General features: G+C 38.1%; 3 protein-coding genes across 5 annotated transcripts; 1 reads left to right on the top strand and 2 right to left on the bottom strand.

Annotated features, from left to right (window-relative positions):
- Nucleotides 1–1,503: 1,503 nt before the first annotated feature.
- LOC136708199 (alpha-crystallin B chain-like) lies at nt 1,504–4,684 on the bottom strand. 2 transcript variants are annotated; one of them, XM_066682559.1, is made up of 4 exons: nt 3,703–4,684; nt 3,412–3,534; nt 2,957–2,989; nt 1,504–2,586 (listed from the first exon to the last, which is right to left on the bottom strand). In XM_066682559.1, exons 1-4 carry the CDS (start codon nt 4,081–4,083, stop codon nt 2,395–2,397), a joined length of 729 nt encoding a protein of 242 aa, XP_066538656.1. In that variant the 5' UTR covers nt 4,084–4,684; the 3' UTR covers nt 1,504–2,394. The 2 variants fall into 2 exon arrangements, with proteins under 2 accessions (XP_066538656.1, XP_066538666.1); XM_066682569.1 differs by lacking the exon at nt 2,957–2,989.
- Nucleotides 4,685–7,164: 2,480 nt separating this feature from the next.
- On the top strand, nt 7,165–17,946 carry dixdc1a (DIX domain containing 1a). Its single transcript, XM_066678100.1, has 15 exons — nt 7,165–7,730; nt 11,699–11,811; nt 11,914–12,068; nt 13,428–13,514; nt 13,629–13,682; nt 13,773–13,823; nt 14,264–14,368; nt 15,287–15,340; nt 15,446–15,538; nt 16,139–16,210; nt 16,517–16,678; nt 16,777–16,843; nt 16,936–17,044; nt 17,127–17,235; nt 17,814–17,946. The coding sequence occupies exons 1-15, from the start codon at nt 7,708–7,710 to the stop codon at nt 17,895–17,897; spliced, it is 1,338 nt and encodes a 445-aa protein (XP_066534197.1). The 5' UTR covers nt 7,165–7,707; the 3' UTR covers nt 17,898–17,946.
- An 855-nt stretch (nt 17,947–18,801) lies between these two features.
- Nucleotides 18,802–22,196, bottom strand: pih1d2 (PIH1 domain containing 2). 2 transcript variants are annotated; one of them, XM_066678101.1, is made up of 5 exons: nt 21,828–22,196; nt 21,084–21,207; nt 20,476–20,724; nt 19,831–20,099; nt 18,802–18,953 (listed from the first exon to the last, which is right to left on the bottom strand). In XM_066678101.1, the coding sequence occupies exons 1-5, from the start codon at nt 22,008–22,010 to the stop codon at nt 18,819–18,821; spliced, it is 960 nt and encodes a 319-aa protein (XP_066534198.1). In that variant the 5' UTR covers nt 22,011–22,196; the 3' UTR covers nt 18,802–18,818. The 2 variants fall into 2 exon arrangements, with proteins under 2 accessions (XP_066534198.1, XP_066534199.1); XM_066678102.1 differs by having other exon boundaries at nt 21,084–21,204.
- Between the last annotated feature and the right edge of the window lie 205 nt (nt 22,197–22,401).

The raw sequence follows: 22,401 nt of genomic DNA, 5'->3' as shown, positions 1-22,401 counted from the left end.
ATAATAGTATTTCAGCCGGTTTTCTTATCTTCAGTCTTATGCGGCCTATATAAATACAGCTCCAGGGTCCTGGGTTTGTGGGTTTGAGCCCTGCTCCGGATGACTGTCTGAGAAGAATTTGGTGTGTTGTCCCAGTCCCCAACATTGATTTAATGTTCTTTTTAATGTTCCTTTGATATGTGAAGTTCTTACAAGGAGAGGTAGAATTTAGATTTCCAAACAGAAGTCCTTTGCTTTGCTGATAACTGATTTAACTCTTCTATAATGATGCTTTTTTTCCCTTTTACTTTTATAGTAGCGCACCTTACACTATACAACTTTAAAATAAAAATACACTTATAAAGGTGTATACATTGTTTGTAATCTGTTAGTTAATTGTTAATAATTCTATTGTAAATGCATTTAATGTAATTAATAATCATTTATAACACAGATAGAAAGTGCAAGTGACCTGCTGTTTGCCAAATAGTGAACCCACCTCCATCTACACTGTTAGATCTCAGATTTCTTGATACTTACTTTGCTTTATCTCCTTCACCAGTCAACATTTTTTGTTAATCATTTTAACCCTTCAACAAGCATGTTTAATCAATTAACCTCCGACAGAATGTCTTTTTAGACATATATTATAATGTGGTGTTCCTTGGCACATGAAATGAGTAAAAATGATAATGACCTTTATAAGTATAGGCTTATTTTAAAGTTGTGCCTTTACATTTCCTCTGGAAGTCATAAATGTCCCTTTCCAGAAGTCACAGAAGTAGCTGAAGCTGAAGCAGAGGTATATTTATAGGGATAAGATAAATTTGTAATTTAATAAAACTCAGGATTCAAATGTTTCTAGCAATAGACTTTTCCAGGTGCAATGAACTGAACAGACATGAGAAGAGTAAATAAATGTAAAAGGCCCTCTGCTGGTTGAAACGGTGTATTTTTTTTCAACGCCGTGGTCCGTCGTAAATTATTGATAATTCTAGTTTTGTTCAAACCTGCTTATCAATTCTTGATCAATGAAGGGTAACAGTCAACTAGCTTAAATATTTATAAAATACAAATGATTTATAACAATGTGTAGTCTGTTATCCTTACTGCAAGTTGTCCGACTGATTTGCATTGCAAAATCAAGCTGTGGATTTGTTGGAGACAGGTTTTGCTATCTTAAAACAAAATATTTGGTCAGCACAAGCACAGAATGAGGGCTGAGACAGATTTAATGCTTTTAGCTGTCTTAGCTCCCACAACAGCCCTTCTGTGGGTTCTGCAACTGGCCCTACAATTACTCAATTTCTGTCCTATTGTCCTTAATAGACGTTGGAACAATGTTTTAATGGAATGTAGCCATATTCCAACTCTGACAAAGATGATGACGATTGCTTCTGGTCCAAAGTTCTTTCCAAAGGTATTGGATGGAGCTTCATCACTCCAGAGAACAAAGTTACACTGCAAAAGTTACAAAACATAAGAGGGTGTAGTATGTGAGCAAAACAGACATTTGCAGCTTTCAGTTCCTTTAATAACAGACATGCTATGGTTAGCCACTGCCACTGATGCTAATGACAGGTAAGGAAAATAAAGAATATAAAGTATTTAGAGAATACAGATCATGTATGACAGTGGAGGAAAAAAATAGATGGCCACTCCCTTGCCTTCTAATAGTCCAAACCCATCAAGCCCATAGATATATTGGTGTTAAATGATCTACTGTTTTGCCTCTTCTGAAGACCTAGCTCGTATTGGAGAGTTACTTGTAGCCCTGACCATTATTTATCTGGATTAGTTTTAGAACACAACTTACAGATGTAAGTTTAAGATGAACTTAAACATTACAAATGACTGAATATTATCTCGTATAGTATTCCACACTACTTATGTCAGTACAGTAAATGACAGAATGTACATATATTAGGTCCCAAGCACCCCATTCATGTTTAGAAAAAAATAGAGGAAAATATGTCTTGTACAGTCAAATAGAACAGGGAACTTGCCAAAGATGATCTTATTGCACAGTTTATCAACTTTGTGACATCAGCAATTACAGACAGCTTCAAATGCTCTGTGGTTTCCCCTTTTCATTTACAGCCTTCTCTCCAGGCCACAGTTATGACCATCCACTACTACATTGACCACATAAAGGCAGCCTCAGGTTGAAGAGTATAAATATTAAAGCTGCAGGACATTACATTAATCTAAAGTGCACACAGTTTTAAATGTTGTTTTGTTTCGACTCAATTACATTTCATATTTAAAGACCACTGTAATGAAACTACGGTCAGTGCCCTTTCCGTAACTCATGGTCTCAGAGGCAGTAGCTTGATACTATAGGGAGATGGGTTAAGGAGATGTGAGGGTGGAGGCAAGGAGGGGTGCAGCTTTCACACGGGTCACATGGTCATGTTACTTTGGTGCAGTGGCCTTGTCCTCGCAGGTAATGGGGATGCTGCGTTCAGGGATGTCCTGCTGGTTACGGGGAGCTGAGACACTCAACACACCGTCGAAGGACAGGCAGGAGGTGAAGGCCCCAGGGTCCACTCCGGATGGCACCTTATACTTCCTAAAGAACTCCCTTGCCACATAGCCATGCTCATCCTGTTTAAAGAATGGTGGGGAATATAATTTTAGGCAGATGGCAGGATCAGTTTCACTGGCAATATTTTTTTTTATCCTCCCAAGCCCTAAAGTTCGGTTTCCCAATCAGGGATTGTCCATTCAGAGATTTAGTCCCGGAATAGGCTTAATTACTGTCTGGGAAACTGACCTTAAGGATCAGGGATTAGGTCTAGTCTTGGAATACATTGTCCTTTCAATGAAAATTTCTAATCTGAATGCTGTGTAGTCCATTAAAAGTCCTAATAAAAAACAATAACATATTTCTGAAATATGAAAAATGTATTCTATATTAAATAAAGATTCAAACACAAATATCCAGCCCACAGTGGTCCTGTGGTCAAAAACTGACCATTGATGACGAGCCAAAGGACAGTTGAACACACTGAAAAGACCATGCAAGGAAAAGAAAGATCAATTAGTGGAGGTAGATAGAGGTTTGAGAAGAATTGAGAAGAAGTTATGACATGTCATACGTTATACTTAATCTCAACAAATATATCCATAACATATCCATCAACAATAGTTTTTCTGGTTTAGTTTTAACATGCAGACTTACAGAAAAAGTCAAAACATTATCTCTCAACATTTCAGGGACAGACAGGTAAAACTACCTCTCTGTTATTCCTGACACTCCAATAACTGGCAGTGTACTCTTGAGTACCAATGACCAGTCTGTTTGTTTTTTCTTTGTCTTTTCTGCTTTTAATAGGCATCTAAGTCAACTGAATAGAATGTACATTTCATGGCTGTATTAGGACATACTTATGCTGGGTATTAGGTCGTGTCTTCTGTATGGTTTATTACCTGTCGTTCCTCATGTTTGCCGTGAATCTCGACATACTCATCATTGACTTTGACGGATAGTTCTTCAGGAGAGAAGTGCTTCACATCCAGGTTGATTACAAAGCGGTCCTTATCCATTCTAATCTGCATGTAATATAATAAAATCCCCAGCATATTGTACAATAAAATAGTAAACAATCAAGCAGATTTAAATCTATACATACCTTTAAGAGTAATTTACATTGAGAATGAGAATGAAAATTCTAAACGCATTAGATCTCACCTGGTAAAATGCTACTACACAGGTCTTACCTCTGATATGCCACTTTCCCACCAGTTTGGATAGCGCCAGAAATAAGGCCGATAGTAGAACATGGTGTAGAATGGTGCAAAAAATTCACTGTCCCACTGATCCCCAAAGTGCTGGTCAAAAATCCGGAATGGGAAAAAACCTGGAAAGAAAGGCCGACGGAACCAGGGGTTCTGGATTGCTATGTCCATTATATCTCCTCCCAGTGGACTTACGTTGATTGCTCTTGGGGATGTGAAGCTCGTGCCCCTGGACAGGCACATATTTATGCCCGGATCACCCAGCTCATGCCAACTACACACCCACCTGCTGATCTGCATCCAATGATGAGGTAAAATGTTTGTGCTGCTCTTTTTCCCTCTGTCCCCCAGACTTGCCCTCATGCAAACTCATGCATCACCCCATGGGGACGTAGCTACCCTGAGGTCATTCACACACAGAACCCCGGATTACTTTTAGGGATTTGAATACTGCTGATGCCCCTCTGCTCACAAGCTTGCAAAGATTTTTGTCTGGCCACATTTGGTCCGCTTTCGGCCGAAGCCTTCCGTGAACTTGGCTGGAGCCCCAGCGGAGGAGCGTGCCAGGGGATTCCAGACCCCATGCAATGGCCCAGGACACAGCCGGATGCAATATGCTTCCACTCGGCCCTACATCAATGGAGAACTCAGGCAGAAAGATAATATGCAGCCCCCAAAAATGGGTGGGACTGCAGCCCTCAGCAAGATGTGTGATCCACTCTGAATCAGCCAGGATAAAAAGGCCTTCCAGGCTGGCAGTAGCACACCCATCCTACCCACCAGTATCCACAGGCTGTGGAAGGTCTAAACAAACATATACAGTAGAAGGCCACACCTCACTGTGGTCATTTCCAGTATTAAGACATTTTGGAAAAAGCCCTCTATAGGGTGTGTTCCCACCTTGTGCCTAGTGATTCTGTGTAGGCTCCGGATCCACCACGACTCTGAACTGGATAAGCGATCACAGACAATGAATATATGAATTAATTTTGGAGAAAATTAGGTAAGAATTCAAACTTAGAGATCAAAATGTTATTGAAAAAGAAACAAAATAATACTTCTAAAAACCATATATCACCAAAATTGTATATTCATGTAACTAAATCCACCAACATTTGTTAATTTTTCCACTGTGAGAAGACTCCGTTTTAAATATGCAACAATAAAGGCCTGAAAGGGTCCAACAAAGAAGATGCTGTTGTTCTCAAAACATTAAACTGGTCACCAGACAGCCCACCTCTCCTCAGCATTAAATGTGTGTTGATTTGAGTTGACTTATGTGAAGCAGAAGATGCAGCATCTCCAAATGAAGACTCAGTTCTGAAGACATGGAAAAAATTTCCTATACATTTCTATGAAAATTTGCTAACAAAATGAATAAATGTTGAAAATGTGAAATTATATATAGTGAGGCTTCTGTTTAATTGTTTTGTTAAATAAACATTTTAAACATTTTCCTGAAGATGGAGTAGGGATAACTTGTGAAAGCCTGTACATTCTCAGAAACACTTAATACCTGTAATTAGAGAACAAAATAACAAAATTCTGATTTGTTTAAAATTTGTATTGTATATTTTAATGTAACTCCAATATTTTATTTAGTTTTTCTTTTTAAGATATTTGTTTATGAAAAATATTAACTTTTCCTTCTGTGAGAATGCAATTTAACTTTAGTGAACACAACTGGTCCTTTAGACGACTGTTGTACCTTTGAGGGTGCATTTAAACTTTTTTCAGGTTTAGTGTACTAAATGTATAGTACCATTTTTTCTGACACTGTACTTAATGGCTCTTTTTTTAAATTAAAGTATTGTTTGGAGCAATGTGCTCAGAAGTGTATGCGTACAGCATAGGTGGAGGTATGGAAAAGGCTGAAAATAGTAAAAAATGGTGCATTTCCTCTGTAATTCCAGCAAACCATTTATCTTCCAGGGTTACCATGGAAACAAACCTGACTTTGTACCGGCTGAGTGAGAGTGATGTGTAAAACGAGAAAGTATTCAAGAGAGCAAGCTGATCTCCTCTGCATAGAAAGCGAGGGTTCGCTCCAACATTTTTTACAGTTCTGTCATGTTCTTGGTTGAAGCACTATATGAGGACAATTTCTGCTGTATCCACAAATAAGGTCATTCATTCATTAAATTTCTGTCAGGGAAATTCAGTGAATAAAAATGCGACATTCAAATTTTCCACAGCAAACTTACTGTAACATCGATATAGACATATTTATCCTGGCAATAGGTGTTGCCTGTGCCAGTAAAAACACTATATAATATTTCCTTAAGTATGTTACTGTGAAATGAAACAAGCTCTTGCGGTAAAGGAACAAGGAAATGCAACTGGGTATTTCCATCATTATGGAAATATATGGACACCTTATGCCTTAGTTCTGGATATAACATTGTTGCTGATATTCATATCTTGTTTAGAAGAATAAAATTAATGTAGTATTGATCAGCTGAAGATCTATTTAAACACCCAGACAGATATACAACCACAGTTAATTGTTTGTTCTTAATTTTGTGCTAGTATTTAAATAATTGTAGGTTTATAATAGCCCATTTATCACTGCACAGTTCCTCACACTGCTATTTTTCTGTATAATGAACTAGCAATCGCTACATATAACATCACTGACAACGGCTTAGTAATGTGGTATGGGAGTGGTAAAGTTTCCTCAAAATGCATGTGGCATTACGAGGTGCATTCAGAGACCCTCTGCCCAGGGGGAAACAACAATGCTCGGTGTAAAAGGTGCCAAGGGGAACCAGAGACTCAACTGTATGAATAGAAGCAGAGAGAGGATACAACAGCCCATTCTTGTATTATTTTACATACTGTGCTGTTGCTTTAAGAGTAAAAATACACATTTAATGTTGGCCCTTGAAAGTACTTCAATATAGTTAGCCAATCTGCTAGTAGCTAGTACAGTCATTGCTCTTTGAGGGTCTACAGAATGGAGCTCTGTCATATTCTATTAATCTGTGTTATTCCTTCTGTGTGAACGTCAGGTCTATTTTTTATTTGACTGTCTTCCTGATTTCATTCCTTTCTAAAACTAATGTTGTTTGCTATATTTACCCCTATATTCACTTTTTCTTCTTCCAAGTATACATTTTCAAATACAATGATTAATCTGTGCATCACTTCACTGATTCACTTAATCTCCTACAGATAATTCAGGATGTTTTCAACTGTTTTAAAGGAACAGGAGCTGTTCAGTGCTTACACCCAGCCCTCCAGCATGGTGGAGCTTTTGCCGCCGCTCCACCCTCTCACAACCCCCTCCTCTGCCCCTCATTGGGAGCTGCTTGGCGGGTGAGGGAGGGGTGAGAAAGAGGAGACGGAGGCGGGAGGGGGGAGGGTAAACACACCAGAGCTGAGCTGTCTGTGCTCAAACAGCAACAAGGGAGGGGGATGACCAAGGAGGGAGAAAGCGGGAGAGGGAGAGACACGGGGAGGTTTTGAGAAAAATAATATCTCTGACTAACCTCAGAGAAAAACAAATTTGCTAGAGGCACTTGAGTTATACAGTTCTGCAGACAGGGTTCTTGAAGAACAGAAGACATACCACCCTGTTACTCTCTTCTCTGATGTTATGGCTTGGAAGTGAAAATGGGATTGATTCATGCTTCTTATCCTGGGACACACATGCAACCACTGACCAGGGTTTTGGACTCTATCTGTGCCTGGACATGCTAAAGAGGATTTAGCTGGGGTCTTTAGGCGCCAGTGGCTGGGAGAACTTGCCAACCAAGCAGAGATTTGGATTTGGATTTTAGATGATTGAGATGCTAAAGCCAAGGGTTGGTTTCCCATCACCACTGGACCAGAGCTGATTGCCCCGTGCAGGTTGCTTTTGTTGTTGTGTGCACGCCCTTTTGAACGTGGCCGCTGTCTTTGCGATGGTCCAGCCCCATTGCTCCGGTATACGCCACAAACTGGAGAGGAGGAACAGCATGGGAGGTTAGAAGAGCAGCTAGCAGTATGGGAGCCAAACAAATGAAATGGTATGAATGACATTCCTCACTTTTGCTTCTTGAATTATTAACACTTCATATGCTTCTCTTGTTTTCTCTTTCTTTCTCTCTGTGGCTCCCATCTTCACTCCTCAGGTTCTGTTCCAGACAATACAGCAAACAGACTCCAGTCCCCATTGTGTAGTGCCCATTCTTCATCTGCAAACCTTATGGCAATATTGCTGTCCACTTTGGGGTTTGGGGCATTGTGTTAATCCATTGGCCATGCTAGGCTTTGTCAGGTGTGAAACAGGCTTAAGATCGTACATAAGGATGGGCTGTGTGCTTCAGATTCAGCCTCTATGAGGGCGGTGGGTGTTTCTGCCCAAGTAAAATTGCCTAGCAACTGCTAACCATTGTATCTAGAATGGTCAGTGCTACCCATCCATCTGTTTTTGTTTTTGAATTAGGTGTCAAATCTCAAACCCAGTGGTCATAAATACTGTAGGTATGATTGAAAAATGACACTTGAGTGACACGACTACTACTTTCCAGTACAGTGCTCCATGTGAGCAGCTCATAATTGGTGAAGGGTAGACTGCATTGACAGGTCATGTGATTCATTTTCTTCACGTGTCCATGAAGCGCAGAGGAAGAACATTCCTTTTTATCATCCAAACGATTCTGACAGCAGATACATTAGTTGCCTGATAAAATAGGCCACCGGCTGCTGGCAACTTGGACTTGTCTCAAAACATAGAATTACACTAATGTGGACATGACAAGCTTTGACAGAGCTCATCCCTGGAACATGGTCTATGAGCCAGGCCTTTATTTCAATCATTAGTTTCAATGTAAATTAATAAAAAAATTCTCAAAGTCTCAAAGATAATTGGGAGATTTGTGCCATACTTAAAAATGTATGGTGTTAAAATAAAGCAAATTAAATATTCTTAAAAAATTCATACGTTTTAGGGTGAATCCATTATGCTTTTTGCTCAGTGTTCCAAATCCTGATACATTCTGTGAGAGAATGAAATATTTGTAGAATAAGACTACACTTGTATAGGCTAAAAAGTGATTTTAAATCTGTTTATCAATGGTTATTAAATATGTTGTTAATGCACTAATAGTAATTTAACACAGACAGAAAGGGCGACAGTAACCAGATATTTGCCAATTAGTGAACCATCATCTATCTACACTGCTAAACCTCACATCTTGCCAGATACCGACCTTACTTTGTCTTCCCCATCAGTTGACATTAAGCTCTGCTTCAGCACATATTTGTTAAGAAGTTTAAACATTTATCCACCGAGTTTAATCAATTAACCACAGACAGTGTCTTTTTTATGCATTAATGATAACGTGGTTTACCTTAGCATTTGAAATGACAAAATTCACATTCTCAGATCTGAGCTTATTCTTTAACTTCACATTTTCAGTAAGTTCTCTGACACTTTCAGTATTAGAAAAAAAGGCACTATTGCCCTTTCTAACTTTCTAAAATACATTTCTTCTGTGATAATTGGGAACAGTTTCTGGGTAAGACCTCTCATATTTTAATAAAGTTCATTTTGTTGATGACCTGGACCACTGGTAATTGGCTACTGCCCCAGTCAGTGCAGGCACTGATTTTTGTTGTGTTTTTTTGGTCTCTTGTGTTATGTATGTGTTGAAAGTTTTATTAAAGGAAATTAATTAATGTTTTATTATTTTTTAAAAATTGTTTATACAATGTTTTCACCACACAATCTGACAATCACTTTGATGTTAAGCTAAAAGTGCTTTTCTTTGAAAGAAATTATATTTTGTCCAGGTTTATTAATAAACCTCAAGAACATTAAGCTAATTTTACCAATGGTTAAATTAGGATGTCCAAATAATCCCAGGGATTGTGTAGGGTTAACCTAGTTTGTTTTGATAGCAAGCTTGCCACTGTTAGTCATGTCAGCTGACAATAAGTGAGCATGCTGTCTATTTGCAGCTTGTCTACTTCTGTGATCTCATGATGTCAGGCCAGATGTCAGTGTTTCTTAGCAACAATGATAAAGACGTAGATGACTTCAACGCTCATATAAAGTATTTCAGAATTATTCAGAGAATACAAAGCTTTTCAGGAAAATATGTTTTCCTGAAATCTATCTATCTCTTATGTAGGATGACATTACCTTACATGCTCTGGTAATGTCCTTTCTAATAAGAAGAAGTTCAGTCATATGATCTGGTACTTCCTATAGTAGTAATTCACTATATGTATGGAAATAGATTCTATATGTTCCAAGGGTTGTATATATCCCTCATAATTACAGAATTCAGCTACTTTAAAGTTTAACCACGGTTGTTAGCAGAGAGCTTGGAAAATCTCTAAAGAAAACCATGAAATGAAATGTGATGATCTGGAGCAGCTGTATACGAGCATAACAACATGTCACGTGCTAAGTGTTTGTTAGAGTGCAACAAAGCCTCCTAGCAATGTGGGCTAGGGTTAGGAAAGGTGTATGTGCATAGTGCACCATCATTTAATTATGTTTGGAATGAGTTGGAGTGGGGTTCGTAAAACTAAAACTAATTATCCAACATCAGTACCTGCAGTTTCTACATCATTACCTGTCATATCAAACCCTCAAGCTGTCGATGCTGCAAAAGGGAGAAAACTACCTACCTATTAATAACCTTAATTACAGAAGAACTTTTGGATGAACATCCATCCATCCATTATCCGTACCGCTTATCCAATTTAGGGTCGCGGGGGGTCCAGAGCCTACCTGGAATCATTGGGCGCAAGGCGGGAATACACCCTGGAGGGGACGCCAGTCCTTCACAGGGCAACACAGACACACACACATTCACTCACACACTCATACCTACGGACACTTTCGAGTCGCCAATCCACCTGCAACGTGTGTTTTTGGACTGTGGGAGGAAACCGGAGCACCCGGAGGAAACCCACGCGGACACGGGGAGAACACACCAACTCCTCACAGACAGTCACCCGGAGCGGGAATCGAACCCCCAACCTCCAGGCCCCTGGAGCTGTGTGACTGCGACACTACCTGCTGCGCCACCGTGCCGCCCTGGATGAACATGTGTCCGTAAACTATTTGCCATAACAATCAGTGTAATATCAGCGCTTTTGCTGTTATACAATCCATTCTAAACTTCCTTATAAGTTTACATATATACTGACTATTAGAATTCTGGTGACAAGATTTATGATGATTTACCATTTCTCTCCAATTCTCCAAACCACAGTGTGCTTGTGTGTTAATATAAAAGTCATTTTGACAATGTGGTCTCATAAGATCACATTACCAAGTCTTAGCATGAGGTGTTTTAGGGGTGTTTGAAGGGTCCTCCGATTTCACCTCTATTGAAAGCTTATGAGTGGATATTTCTGTGGAATGCTTTGGCAGCACATACCACTGTGGTTTGAAAGACAAAACCCGCATGGGAATAGAGTTCATGTTTTGTAAGAGCACTGGTTACAGACTTATTAATGCTGAGAAAGCATAGAGCAACACAATATTGAGTACATCATAACATACAATGTATGGCCCAATAGTGGAAATTAATTATATTACAATGTATTTTTTTGCACATACATTGCCCTAGCAACACTTTGTCTTTACGCTATGTTAGGGCACTGCTATGAGAATTTGATTTCACTTAGCCACAAGAACATCAGTGAGGTCCAATTCTAATGTTAGATGCATAGTTCTACAGCACAAACCCCGCTCCAGTTCCTAGTGCTCCATTCCACAGCCTAGTGTTGGTGGGCTTTATACCAATCTTTCAAGAACTTACACTCATGTCCACTTGCCCCAGGCCATACTGTTTTATAAATGTTTATCTATGGATATTTATACAACTTGCATAACTGACTTTAGTAGCTGAATTCTAATACTAATACTAATCAATACACTCATTAACTCATGATTAACTTATGAATATATGACATAACCGTCTCCAGCTAAATCAGGAATTGGTTGAATCTCCTTACTCTGATTCCTCTTCAGTCTGAGCTCATCCAGCCCCACACACACGCCCAAAGAGGAGTACATCATAGCCCAGTGTGAAGAGCAGGCAGAGACTGTAAGAAACCACACAGAGCAACCACAGAGCATCAAAGGTAAAATAAATATGAGGGTAGATGATTAATAACCTTGGTTCTGCTGCTGGCCTGTTTCATCCACTCCTGCTGCATGGCCCATTTCTCTCACTATCGTTCCAGAGGATGCAGTGAAGTCCTCAGTAAATGAGCCGACTCCAGGCCCAGAACATGCTGGGACGGGGGACGGAAGCTCCTGGGAGGAGCAGCTGTGTGCTCAGCAGGAGCAGCTGGAGAAGGAGATGCAGGAGACCAGGAAAATGGTTTCTAGACTTCAGGTAAGCTTGGTCATCAGGGTTCAAATACCGGAAAGCTAGCCAAAATCACAAGAACAAAAAGTGTCTCTGAAACGAAGCACTGAATAGCAACCACTTGAAGAGCTGATACCAAATGTGGCTGAGTGGTGAATGTGTGAATATGTACCTGAGTGGTTTAAAAGCCATTTCCATATTGTGCCTTATATCTAATATCATAATATCTTATTATAGGGCAGTATTCATAATGCTATTTGACATACATAAGCTTGTCATAACAACTGATAAAAACCTACATTAACCTCTGAGAACTTGGATGTTAGAACATGGATTCAAGAAAAGTTGTACAACGTTACAGATATTTTCCTTCCTACTGCAGTTAGACCCTACAAAGAATCTCCTTACTGTAGGGACACTACTAGTCCTATTCTGACTGAACTTTGCTGAGTTGCACTAAACAGCTCCATGTCAAATGTTATATTAATAAGCATTGCTTATTTCTATATAGTGTTGTTATTTCTATAGTGTTGTTTCTACTGTACCTGTTACTGTTATGAAATTACATTATCTGTAATTACCTCTCGGTAATAAGTTACTGACAAATTACTACCACATTTCCTTCTTAGCAGTACCTACTCATGATGCCTACGTACATTTCTCAAAAGCTCAAAAGTCATAGATTCACGGATACTTGAGTACTTAATTTGGACATATTATTTCATAAAATTAGAAGATCAACCCAAAAACCTTCATACTAAGTAATATAATTTAAAGTAATACAAAATATTTTGGATTTAGCACAGCAAAACCATAGGTGTGGCGTGGTATGTCATGTATTGCCGTGGTGTGACATTAACTAGCATGGTCAATTGCTTCTACTATATGAACACTAAAGAGAAATATGTGATTTGTGGGCTTCTTTAATTAAGAGGAGATTTGTGTAGACGTTTAGAATATTAATTTATCTGTCTCTGGGTCTTTTTGAGATTCCTAATATAAAAGCAATGTCAGCGTAACAAATAATAATTTTAAGATCAGCAAACATTGTGCACAATTTTATTGGGCCAAGTTTTAGAAGCATTTGAATTTGAAATCAAAATGAGTGACACTTCTAAACAGATTTCTTAGAGTTTATCTGCTCTGCAAGAAAGAGTGTTAGAAGAGATGTTAATGAAGGAGATAATAGGGTCAAAAATGGGATATACGACTTAAAGGAAGGAAGCAGATAAGCCTAATCTCCAAATCGAGTCCAAGGATAATCACATCATAGCTGCTGTTAGGGCGTCCATGTTGGTCCAACAGCATACGGGCACAGCATGACTTTTGGCCTCTCCCTGCCATACTGAATTTCAACGGAACCCGGGCTTTTGCTTTATATTTTAGGCTTTGCTGCTTCATGGGTCTTTGCCTGAAGACGAGCAAGTAACACCGCTGTTTGGAGACAATGCGGCCAGTGCAGAACAGCAACTGGTAATTCACCCATTTCATTTATTTTATTTGGTGTGCTTGACATAACTATGATAAATAAATAGTTTGTATATAAATTCCTGTTCAACATGATGGTTTACCCTGTTTCCACTTCAGATATTAATCCGCAGTCGCCTTGACCAGAGCATGGAGGAGTCTTTGGATCTGAAGGTGAGTGTAAATAGAGAGATACTTAGCTTTTGGTAGCAGCTCATTTGCAGAAAAAAATACTAAAATCAAGAGGTTTGAAATGTCTTTCAGAGAGAGTTGCTCAGGTACAAGCAGGAAGCACGTAACCTTCAGGCTGTTAAGGTAAGGCAGGCCAGATTAAACCTCATTATTTTGGACAAAATCCATGAATGCTTATATGCTAATACCATGGACTTATTAAATACTTACAGCACTTAAAGCAGAAGCTCTTATCCAGAATGAGTAACAAATTAATCATCTTATATAAGAAAGAAGAATGTACTGTTAGGATTTTTGCCCAAGAACACATTTTAGGCATGTTTGCCTAAGCTGGGAATGTTAAGTGTACTGTCTGAAAGACTATGCCGTCTCAAACAATCAGTAATTTTAATGGTACTTAATGTTTTGTCTTTATTTGTTGTCCTTTGTTTTTTAATATCTATGAGCCCAGTGTGTTCTGCCCCTGGTGGATAAATAAAGTGCAGCTTGGCAGTACAGCAGGTGTATAGTCTGATAAAGTTTAACTCACTCTTTTTCCTTATGTCCATCCAACTTCTACTCAGGATTCCCTGCAGCAGCGCATGTCTGTACAAGAGGACTCAGTGCTGCAGCTCAAACAGGAGTTGCTTCGGTCAAGTATGGCCAGGGAGGAGCTAGCAGGACAGAATGTAAGAAAATACCTTTATATTGAGCATCATACACCTAGATAATTATATGCATTAATAGGAGTTTTCAACTTAATGTTGTTACATAGCTTTTTTTTAACAGAAGCCTGTTTCTAAGATAAGATTTAAGATTTAAGATATATATATATATATATATATTCTTATTAGAGAATATAAAAAATATTAAAATAATATATATTTTTTATTAATAAAAAAATCTTTGTGATATTGCTGACATACTGCAATAATGACTTTACTTTTCATAATAATAATTTAGCATCTCATTATTACTGGCTATTCCTTAATAATCACTTACATATCTCTTCTCATTATTATGAGATGCTAAGTCAAAATTATTAGATGCTATGTCCATCCATCCATCATCTGTAACCGCTTATCCAGTTCAGGGTCGCGGGGGGTCCAGAGCCTACCTGGAATCATCGGGCGCAAGGCGGGAATACACCCTGGAGGGGACGCCAGTCCTTCACAGGGCAACACAGACACATTCACACTTTGGAGTCACCAATCCACCTACCAACGTGTGTTTTTTGGACTGTGGGAGGAAACCGGAGCACCCGGAGGAAACCCACGCAGACACGGGGAGAACACACCAACTCCTCACAGACAGTCACCCGGAGTGGGAATCGAACCCACAACCTCCAGGCCCCTGGAGCTGTGTGACTGCGACACTACCTGCTGCACCACCGTGCCGCTTTAGATGCTATGTCATCTTTATAATATCCTAAGTCATAATAAAAAAGAATAACTTATAATGACTATATATGACTTATACTGTGGTTATATTTATTTATTTTTAAAAAATGAAAAAAAAAGCAGCAGGAACTAGCTTCCATAAATACGAGCCCAAAGCAATAATATGCAAATGTATGCAAAGATTATATAAGCAGACTATGTTTCCAGGTGGAACTGCAAAGGAAGCTGAGCGATCGAGATAAATTGCTGAGCGAATATAAAGTAGGTGATTCCATCTTTGTGATTTATACCATTACATTAAGTTACATTCTTGTTTAGAATAAAAAGAACAAATTATCAAAGCTGATGAAATTTTTACTCTCACAGAAAGAAATAGCACAGAAAGACAGGCAACTTCAACAGCAGCAGGCTAAACTGGATGAGGCACAGCGCAAACTGAGAGAAAGCAGCCACAATAGGGTAAAGCACACAGCAAATCAACAACATTTATTGTTTATTCCCATGGGATTCACTAGTGTACAGACCCACCAGGATTCCTGAAATAGTGCACATGTACAGTCTGTGATGTCATTTATTAACCATGTATTTTGTTCTGTGGGGTAGCAGAAATTATAAGCAATATGAGAGTTTTTAAGCATCATAGCCTTTTTTTAAATATGATCTTAGATTTCTATGTGTGACAAAGCTCAGTTTAAGGCTTATTACTTTTTAAAGGAAACATATCGGATAAACACTGATTTTGTGTAGTACTGAGGTGCCCTGTCTACATAAATCTGTAAACATATATTTATATTAGAATTTTAGACTGATATACTTCCACAGATTTCTGGTGAATTTAGCAAACAAAACGTAAACATACATCTGAGCAATACGAACATTCAGACTTAAATTATATTAATAAAATTAAATATTTTAATGAAACTATTTTTATTTTAAACAAATCATGCAGCATATAGTAAAACCAGTAAAATATGTTTAATATTCATTAGCACTCTACAACTCTAAACTTTCTGATAAGTATATAAAATCACTTTTTAACATTCATCTCTTCTGCTGTAGCTGTCTACTTGTGAGAACAATGGCTACAGTCACATGTTGGAGACACCTTCTGCACCTTTTCCACATGGAATTGTGAGTGAACAATTCTGCTGGTTTTGACAGCTAGTTGTAATTAAATGTTTTTGAATCTGCTCCATCACAGAAGTGGAATTTGTCAACCTGATGGGTTTTTTATATTAGGGGCAGAACCAGCGGGGGGACTGGATGGTCATTTCACCTGTCCTTGTAAAGAGAAGAAAAAAAGAGAAAAGAAATTTGTTTGCCAACCCATCTTATCAGTTTCACCAAGTGAATTAAATATCTGGTGACTGTAATTAAAAGGTCCACTTCTGGGAAAAAGAAATACCACCCCTATACATGTATATGTTTGTGTGTCAGAGTGATGAAATGCAGCTTGTTCGAGATGCTCTGCGCAGTCTGAGGAACAGCTTCAGTGGTCATGACCCTCAGCACCACACACTGGACACACTAGAGCAAGGTGTGGCCAGCCTGATGGACCGCCTCTGCACCACTGACTCAAAGAAGAGGCAGGACATAAAGGCATGTGAAAATACTCTGATATTAACTATTTTCTGTAATCAGCTTAAACAGGATGTGTTTACTTGTGTGCTACGAAATCTTGTCTTGTTTTAACACAGGGCTCAACCAAATCTCCAGGGCGACGAGCTGATCACACAGATCGAGAATCGTGGCCACCTACGTCCAGTGAGTTAATTTAAATTTATTAAATACTGATGGAGAAATTGAGAATACATGGGAACTATAGGCAGATGTTTTTATTGTATTCTTCCTTTCAGAAATAGCCCACTCTCACAGCAGCCCTGTGCTCAGCGCGTCAGCTGCAACCAAAGTACTTTACTTCACAGACCGCTCTCTAACACCCTTCTTAGTAAACATCCCTAAAAGGTATCAGTTTGAGACACATTCTATTGAGAAACATGAGTGGACAGACTCTGTGCACTTTTCTGAATAACTTATCTCTTGGCAGACTCGGAGAGGTCACACTTCAGGATTTCAAGGCAGCTGTGGATAGACATGGCAATTTCAGATATCATTTCAAATCTCTTGATCCAGAATTTGGAACAGTAAAAGAAGAGGTAAGCTGAATTTTACGTACACTGGATATATACTAGCAATTTTATTAGAAACAAACAGGGTTCCATTTGAGGAACCTCAATGGAACTCTCAGTGTCACAAACAAGCATGCCTTCATCCGAATTAATATAATTACTTAAAAGTGTATGTGTGTGCGTGCACCCAGTGCTTATGAACTTCAACAATCAATAAAAAAACATACAAAATTACAATTTAGGAAATGTTTTGTTAACGGCCAGATATAACTCACAAACAGCCAGTCAAGCAGCCATATATATTTTGTTCAAATGGTGAAACATAGCATAAGTAATTTGCATTAATTACTTAATTAATTAATTTCAATGTACTCTGTCCAACATTTAAGTGAAGGTGTAAGTTAGATGAATCACAGTAAGTATCCAGTGGGAGAATGTACGGCACACCATTTTATTGAACCCAAAGGAAATTACAGAATGTCCAAAGGTGTTTTTAATAAAGTGGATATTGTAAAATATAAGAGGAATGGGTGATATGGGTAAAATGTGCCAATGTTGAAACCATGTCCACATATGGTAAACATTCAAAATCTTGTGTTTTTCAGGTGTTTCATGATGATGCTATTATACCTGGATGGGAAGGGAAGATAGTTGCCTGGGTAGAAGAAGATAATGGTGAGGGCAGGTAACTGAAGCCTGATGTACAACTATGTTGATTTGGTGACTAATTAAATCAGAATGTCCATTTTGTACATGTTTATACCTCAGAACCTCTCCCCTTTTTCTGCACCAGGTAAAATTGCCATATCATTTCAAAGCAAGTTTATAATATGTTTCATTTTTGTGTCTGTTTGAACAACTTGATTGACTTTTCATTGACTGTATTAGTGCTATGATCTGCATTTCTTTCATTAAGAAAGCTTTATGTTGTTTAGAAAACAAGTAATTTAATAAAACTCCACTCACACTGTAAATTTAAGAATGTGATAATAGATACCTGTTGTATAGAGTTAAGAAATAAAATTATATTAGTTTCCAAACTACATGTGTTGAACATGTCACACGCAAAGTGTGGTCATGTATGTTTCAGGTCATATCTCACAAAGTCTTGCTGGATTATCTTGATAACTGTGGTTATGGTGCCAGATTTTACATCCAAAACTGTTGCAAGTGAGCCCACTGAAATAATTATATAATCTGAAATCAGAAGCTGGGAGAGATGGGACCACTATATTTTTTAAAAATTTGTTTTATCTGGATACACAGTGCACTTGTTGGGAATACTGCACTTTTCTGTATTGTCTGCGTGTTCATACTGTTAAGTAACTGTGACGAAATCACATACATCCACTTTTTTAATAAACCCGTTCCATGAACAAACAACATCAGTCCACCACGTTCTGTGTCTTCATGACGTTGTTCATTTATTGATGTATTAATATGAGCAAAGCAGGTTATGTATTCTTACAAAAACTATAACCTTTACATGTGGTGACCAGTTTTAGCTGAATTAACTCCCTAGATGATGCCATATGTTGTGAGTTTACCATGGAACTGAAGAGAAATATATGCAGTTGAAAGTGGTTTGCTGATTTCTCGTCTTGTTGAATTTACAGTATCGATGTTATTACAGTCAACAAGTGCTTCTTTTTGTTGTATAATGCATGACACGTCTCCTCATTGACAGCCTCTGGGAATCTAAGATGGAGATAATACATTTCCTCCACCTCCAGCAGAATGTCATCCTATATACAGAGAAATATACTGCATCAGAATCTCCTAAGAAGATATAAAGCAATCTCAACCAATATACAGTATTGTGCAGAGTTTAGAGACCTCCCAGAAAACAGTTAGGACAAAGGCAGTAAATTTATATTTAACAGTACATTACACAAAAATCTCCAAAAGTAAGAACAATATCAAATCTACCAGTGTTTATTGTACACAACTACTGCACCCTGCCAGTCTTGGAGCCAGTGAGTAATGGCTCTGTCCTCAGAGAAAAAAATTAAATCCCAAATGTATCACTATCATTACATAGTTTATTCTGTATATGGATCACTTAAACCTTGAGAAGTATGCCTTAATGTCTAAGACAGAAATGTATAGAAATCTCTGCATATTTATTTGAAAAACATATGTCTTCTAAAACGAACTGAAGCCAAAAGTCAAAGAGTGAACTCTTAAGCTCATACTGATATTTGAAATAAGATAAAATTATATTTATGTTAAACATTACACAAATAATGTGTTGTATTGGACTCACAGATGTGTCAAGAAGCGTATGATGTGTAGTGTTTTTCCACATTTATTTAATTATTAAAAACTACACTTCTTTGGGTTTATAATTAAACATACAATTGACTAGACATATTGATTAGAACAAATTTCTTGTCAATATATATCTAATATGAGTGCACAAAAGGACAGAAGAACCAAAAATATACATCACATTTATTATTCCACATATATAATTAATCATTTAGGGATTTATATTTTATATCAATTAGAAGTTATGTGGCAATATGTCTGTGTGAGCTGAAACAGCTTGGGACAACTTCTTTGAAACTTTACATACTATAAATGTCCCTCTTGCAGTAAAAGATAAATAGTGGCACTGACCTGGGTGATGCTGAGCCTGCACTGGGAGACAGATTGTACTCCAGGCAGCTCCACACGCAGCTTTAATTTCCGGCTGGTGTCGGTGCTATCTGAGTACACCGTGATGTGGTGTTTGGGTTGCTGGGGTTGGGCTGACTCTGTGCAGGAGATCACCTCAATCAGACCAGGTCTAGCCTTGGCTTCCTTCTGCCTCACACTCAGCTGAATAGTGGAGTCCTCTTTAGTCTCTTCCATTCGCAGTGAGGAGATCTGCTGAAGAAGTGAGGGGGCTGTTGACGTAAGTAAAAGCACTCAGTGTTACATTTCCCACATTGGAGTTGCATTAGGATATTCACTGTTGTGAGAACAATGCATGTATATCCTTTTTTGTATTTATTTTTATGCATTTATTTATATATTCATTTATTCATTTATACAAATTTTGAAAATAGCTTTAATTTACACTGCAATAAAAAAAATGAATGTGAATGGACCAATAAGGAGTATTCAATAATTGTACTGAAAGCTAAAAAGATTTATTCTCTACCATAAAGTGAAAGGTTTGCAGAGACAAGTTTCGTCCTGTTATGAAATGCCAACATGTTTTTTATCTGTAAACAATCTGCATATCCTATACTGTTCCAATTCCATACTGCTGTCACTCACCAGGTTCTGGTTTTGGTTTAGGATTACTAGAATTTGATTGGTGTAGTGCCATCAACCGACATTTCATATCCAGTTCACTGCCCTTTAGTTTGGCTTTAGGAATAGTGAAGTGTTGTGACAGATTCAGTCTGTGCTGCTGCTGTATGAAGCACAGGGCCAGAAGATGTATCTGTTCCTTCTCCTGTGTGTCCCCCTCTGCCCTCTGAAGAACCTCAGGGTTAAAGGCCACGTCCACTATATAGTAATTTTCTGGGGAAAAAAATATTTGTTTGTCACAGTTAAGTGGTCAAGCTGGATGATTAGCCTTTGTGTTTCTTTATTAAAGACCCAACTAAGCTAAGCTCCTAACTAAAGACACGTGTTGAGAGTAAATCACAGTTCTCACTTCTGTGGTCTAAGACACAAAATGTCTCAATAAATAGTTCCTGCATTTTTATTTAACTGTATAAGCCTCCATCCACAAACAGAAACAAATCCTGTTCACATTTTTTGAGCATGCAACAAAATATAACTGCTACTGAAAATGTATTGTGATCAAGTGATTGTGTATTTATTGTATGAAATCCAGACTTATTCAATCTGATAATGTAAAGATAAAGGTAAAGTACCGTTTTTTTCATCAATTGTTTCAAGTCTTCCACCACACAAAGGAACAGGCTCTATGTGAGAGGTGGGTGCTGGCACTCTTTTCCATCCGCAAACATTTACATACAATAATCCCTCATTTGGCTTCTGGAAAAGACCGCACAAATATTAATGAAGCACAAAAACAAAACGAAATCATGTAAGGTTGGCAGTAAAACTTGTGGATTTTCATTTTCCTGATTATTTTTCATTGATACCATATCTCTTTAAATAGTACTAATTTAAGTTTGGGAGCTGAGGAATCACTCTGGAGAATGACTCTGGAGGCAAAACTAAGCAATATATATATCTATTTTTTTAAACAAATAAATAAAGGACTTCCACTCAAATAATTTCTTGTATTTTTTGTAAAAGCAATTTAATTTGACTGAAATGGCTGAATCAAGTAACAACACAGACGCTGAGCTCATTTGGATTGCTAGGCCCCTAAATCACTAACGGTTCCCATAACCCCTCATAAACTTACACAACCGTAAATATCATTATTCTACCGTATTTATGGCCATAAATAGACTACACATTGTATCGGGTGTAAGGAAGAATTTGAGCCATACAGATCTACGGAGCCCAGCTGATAATACATCGTCATATTCAAATTAAGGGGTGCGAAACCATTTCAAAAAGTTGGCACTACCATGCTTTATCAAGTCGCCTTAATTTATTATTTATTAAAGTTTATTAAATATATTCGCACGTATTTAGCATACCTGTATAGTGGTGCGTAGGCAGCAGTGTGGTTTCGGCGGTGAAAAATGCTCAACTCCCTGTTGTAATTGCCGCTCTATAAACGTCTTATAAGCTCCAGGACTATTCTGTGACATTTCATCTAAAAGAGACCAGAACTGGTCGACCCGCTGTAGGACGTCCCTCTGACTTACAGGAGTCACCATTTTATCAAGAGACTTAACGTTATTTTTAATTAAACAGTGGCGGAAAACGCCGAGCTAAAAGATAAACGTTTACAGGTTTAAATATAAATCTCGAAAAATATATTTAAATTTACGTATGCAATTTGCACAAATACAGTTTCTCACACTAAAACAGCGCGCACAAACACAACAAACCTCCATTCACGAGACCATGTTACTATAGAAACGAGTCCATAAACAAATGTAATGGTTAAAACTGTCCACAAGATGGAGGCAGTTTCAAAATATCCCACAGATATGAAAAATCTCTGTTTAAAACTGAGCTCTGCGCCGTCTGTTAGCGAAAGCATTTTCAAAAGGTGCTTGATAATGAATGAATGAATTCCACTTCTCTTATTGACACAGAGGTTCA

Source organism: Hoplias malabaricus, chromosome 1 (genome assembly GCF_029633855.1).
Source record: "Hoplias malabaricus isolate fHopMal1 chromosome 1, fHopMal1.hap1, whole genome shotgun sequence".
NCBI lineage: Eukaryota > Metazoa > Chordata > Actinopteri > Characiformes > Erythrinidae > Hoplias > Hoplias malabaricus.
Note: the sequence above shows the minus strand (reverse complement) of the source record. Positions and strands in the feature narration are given on the sequence as shown.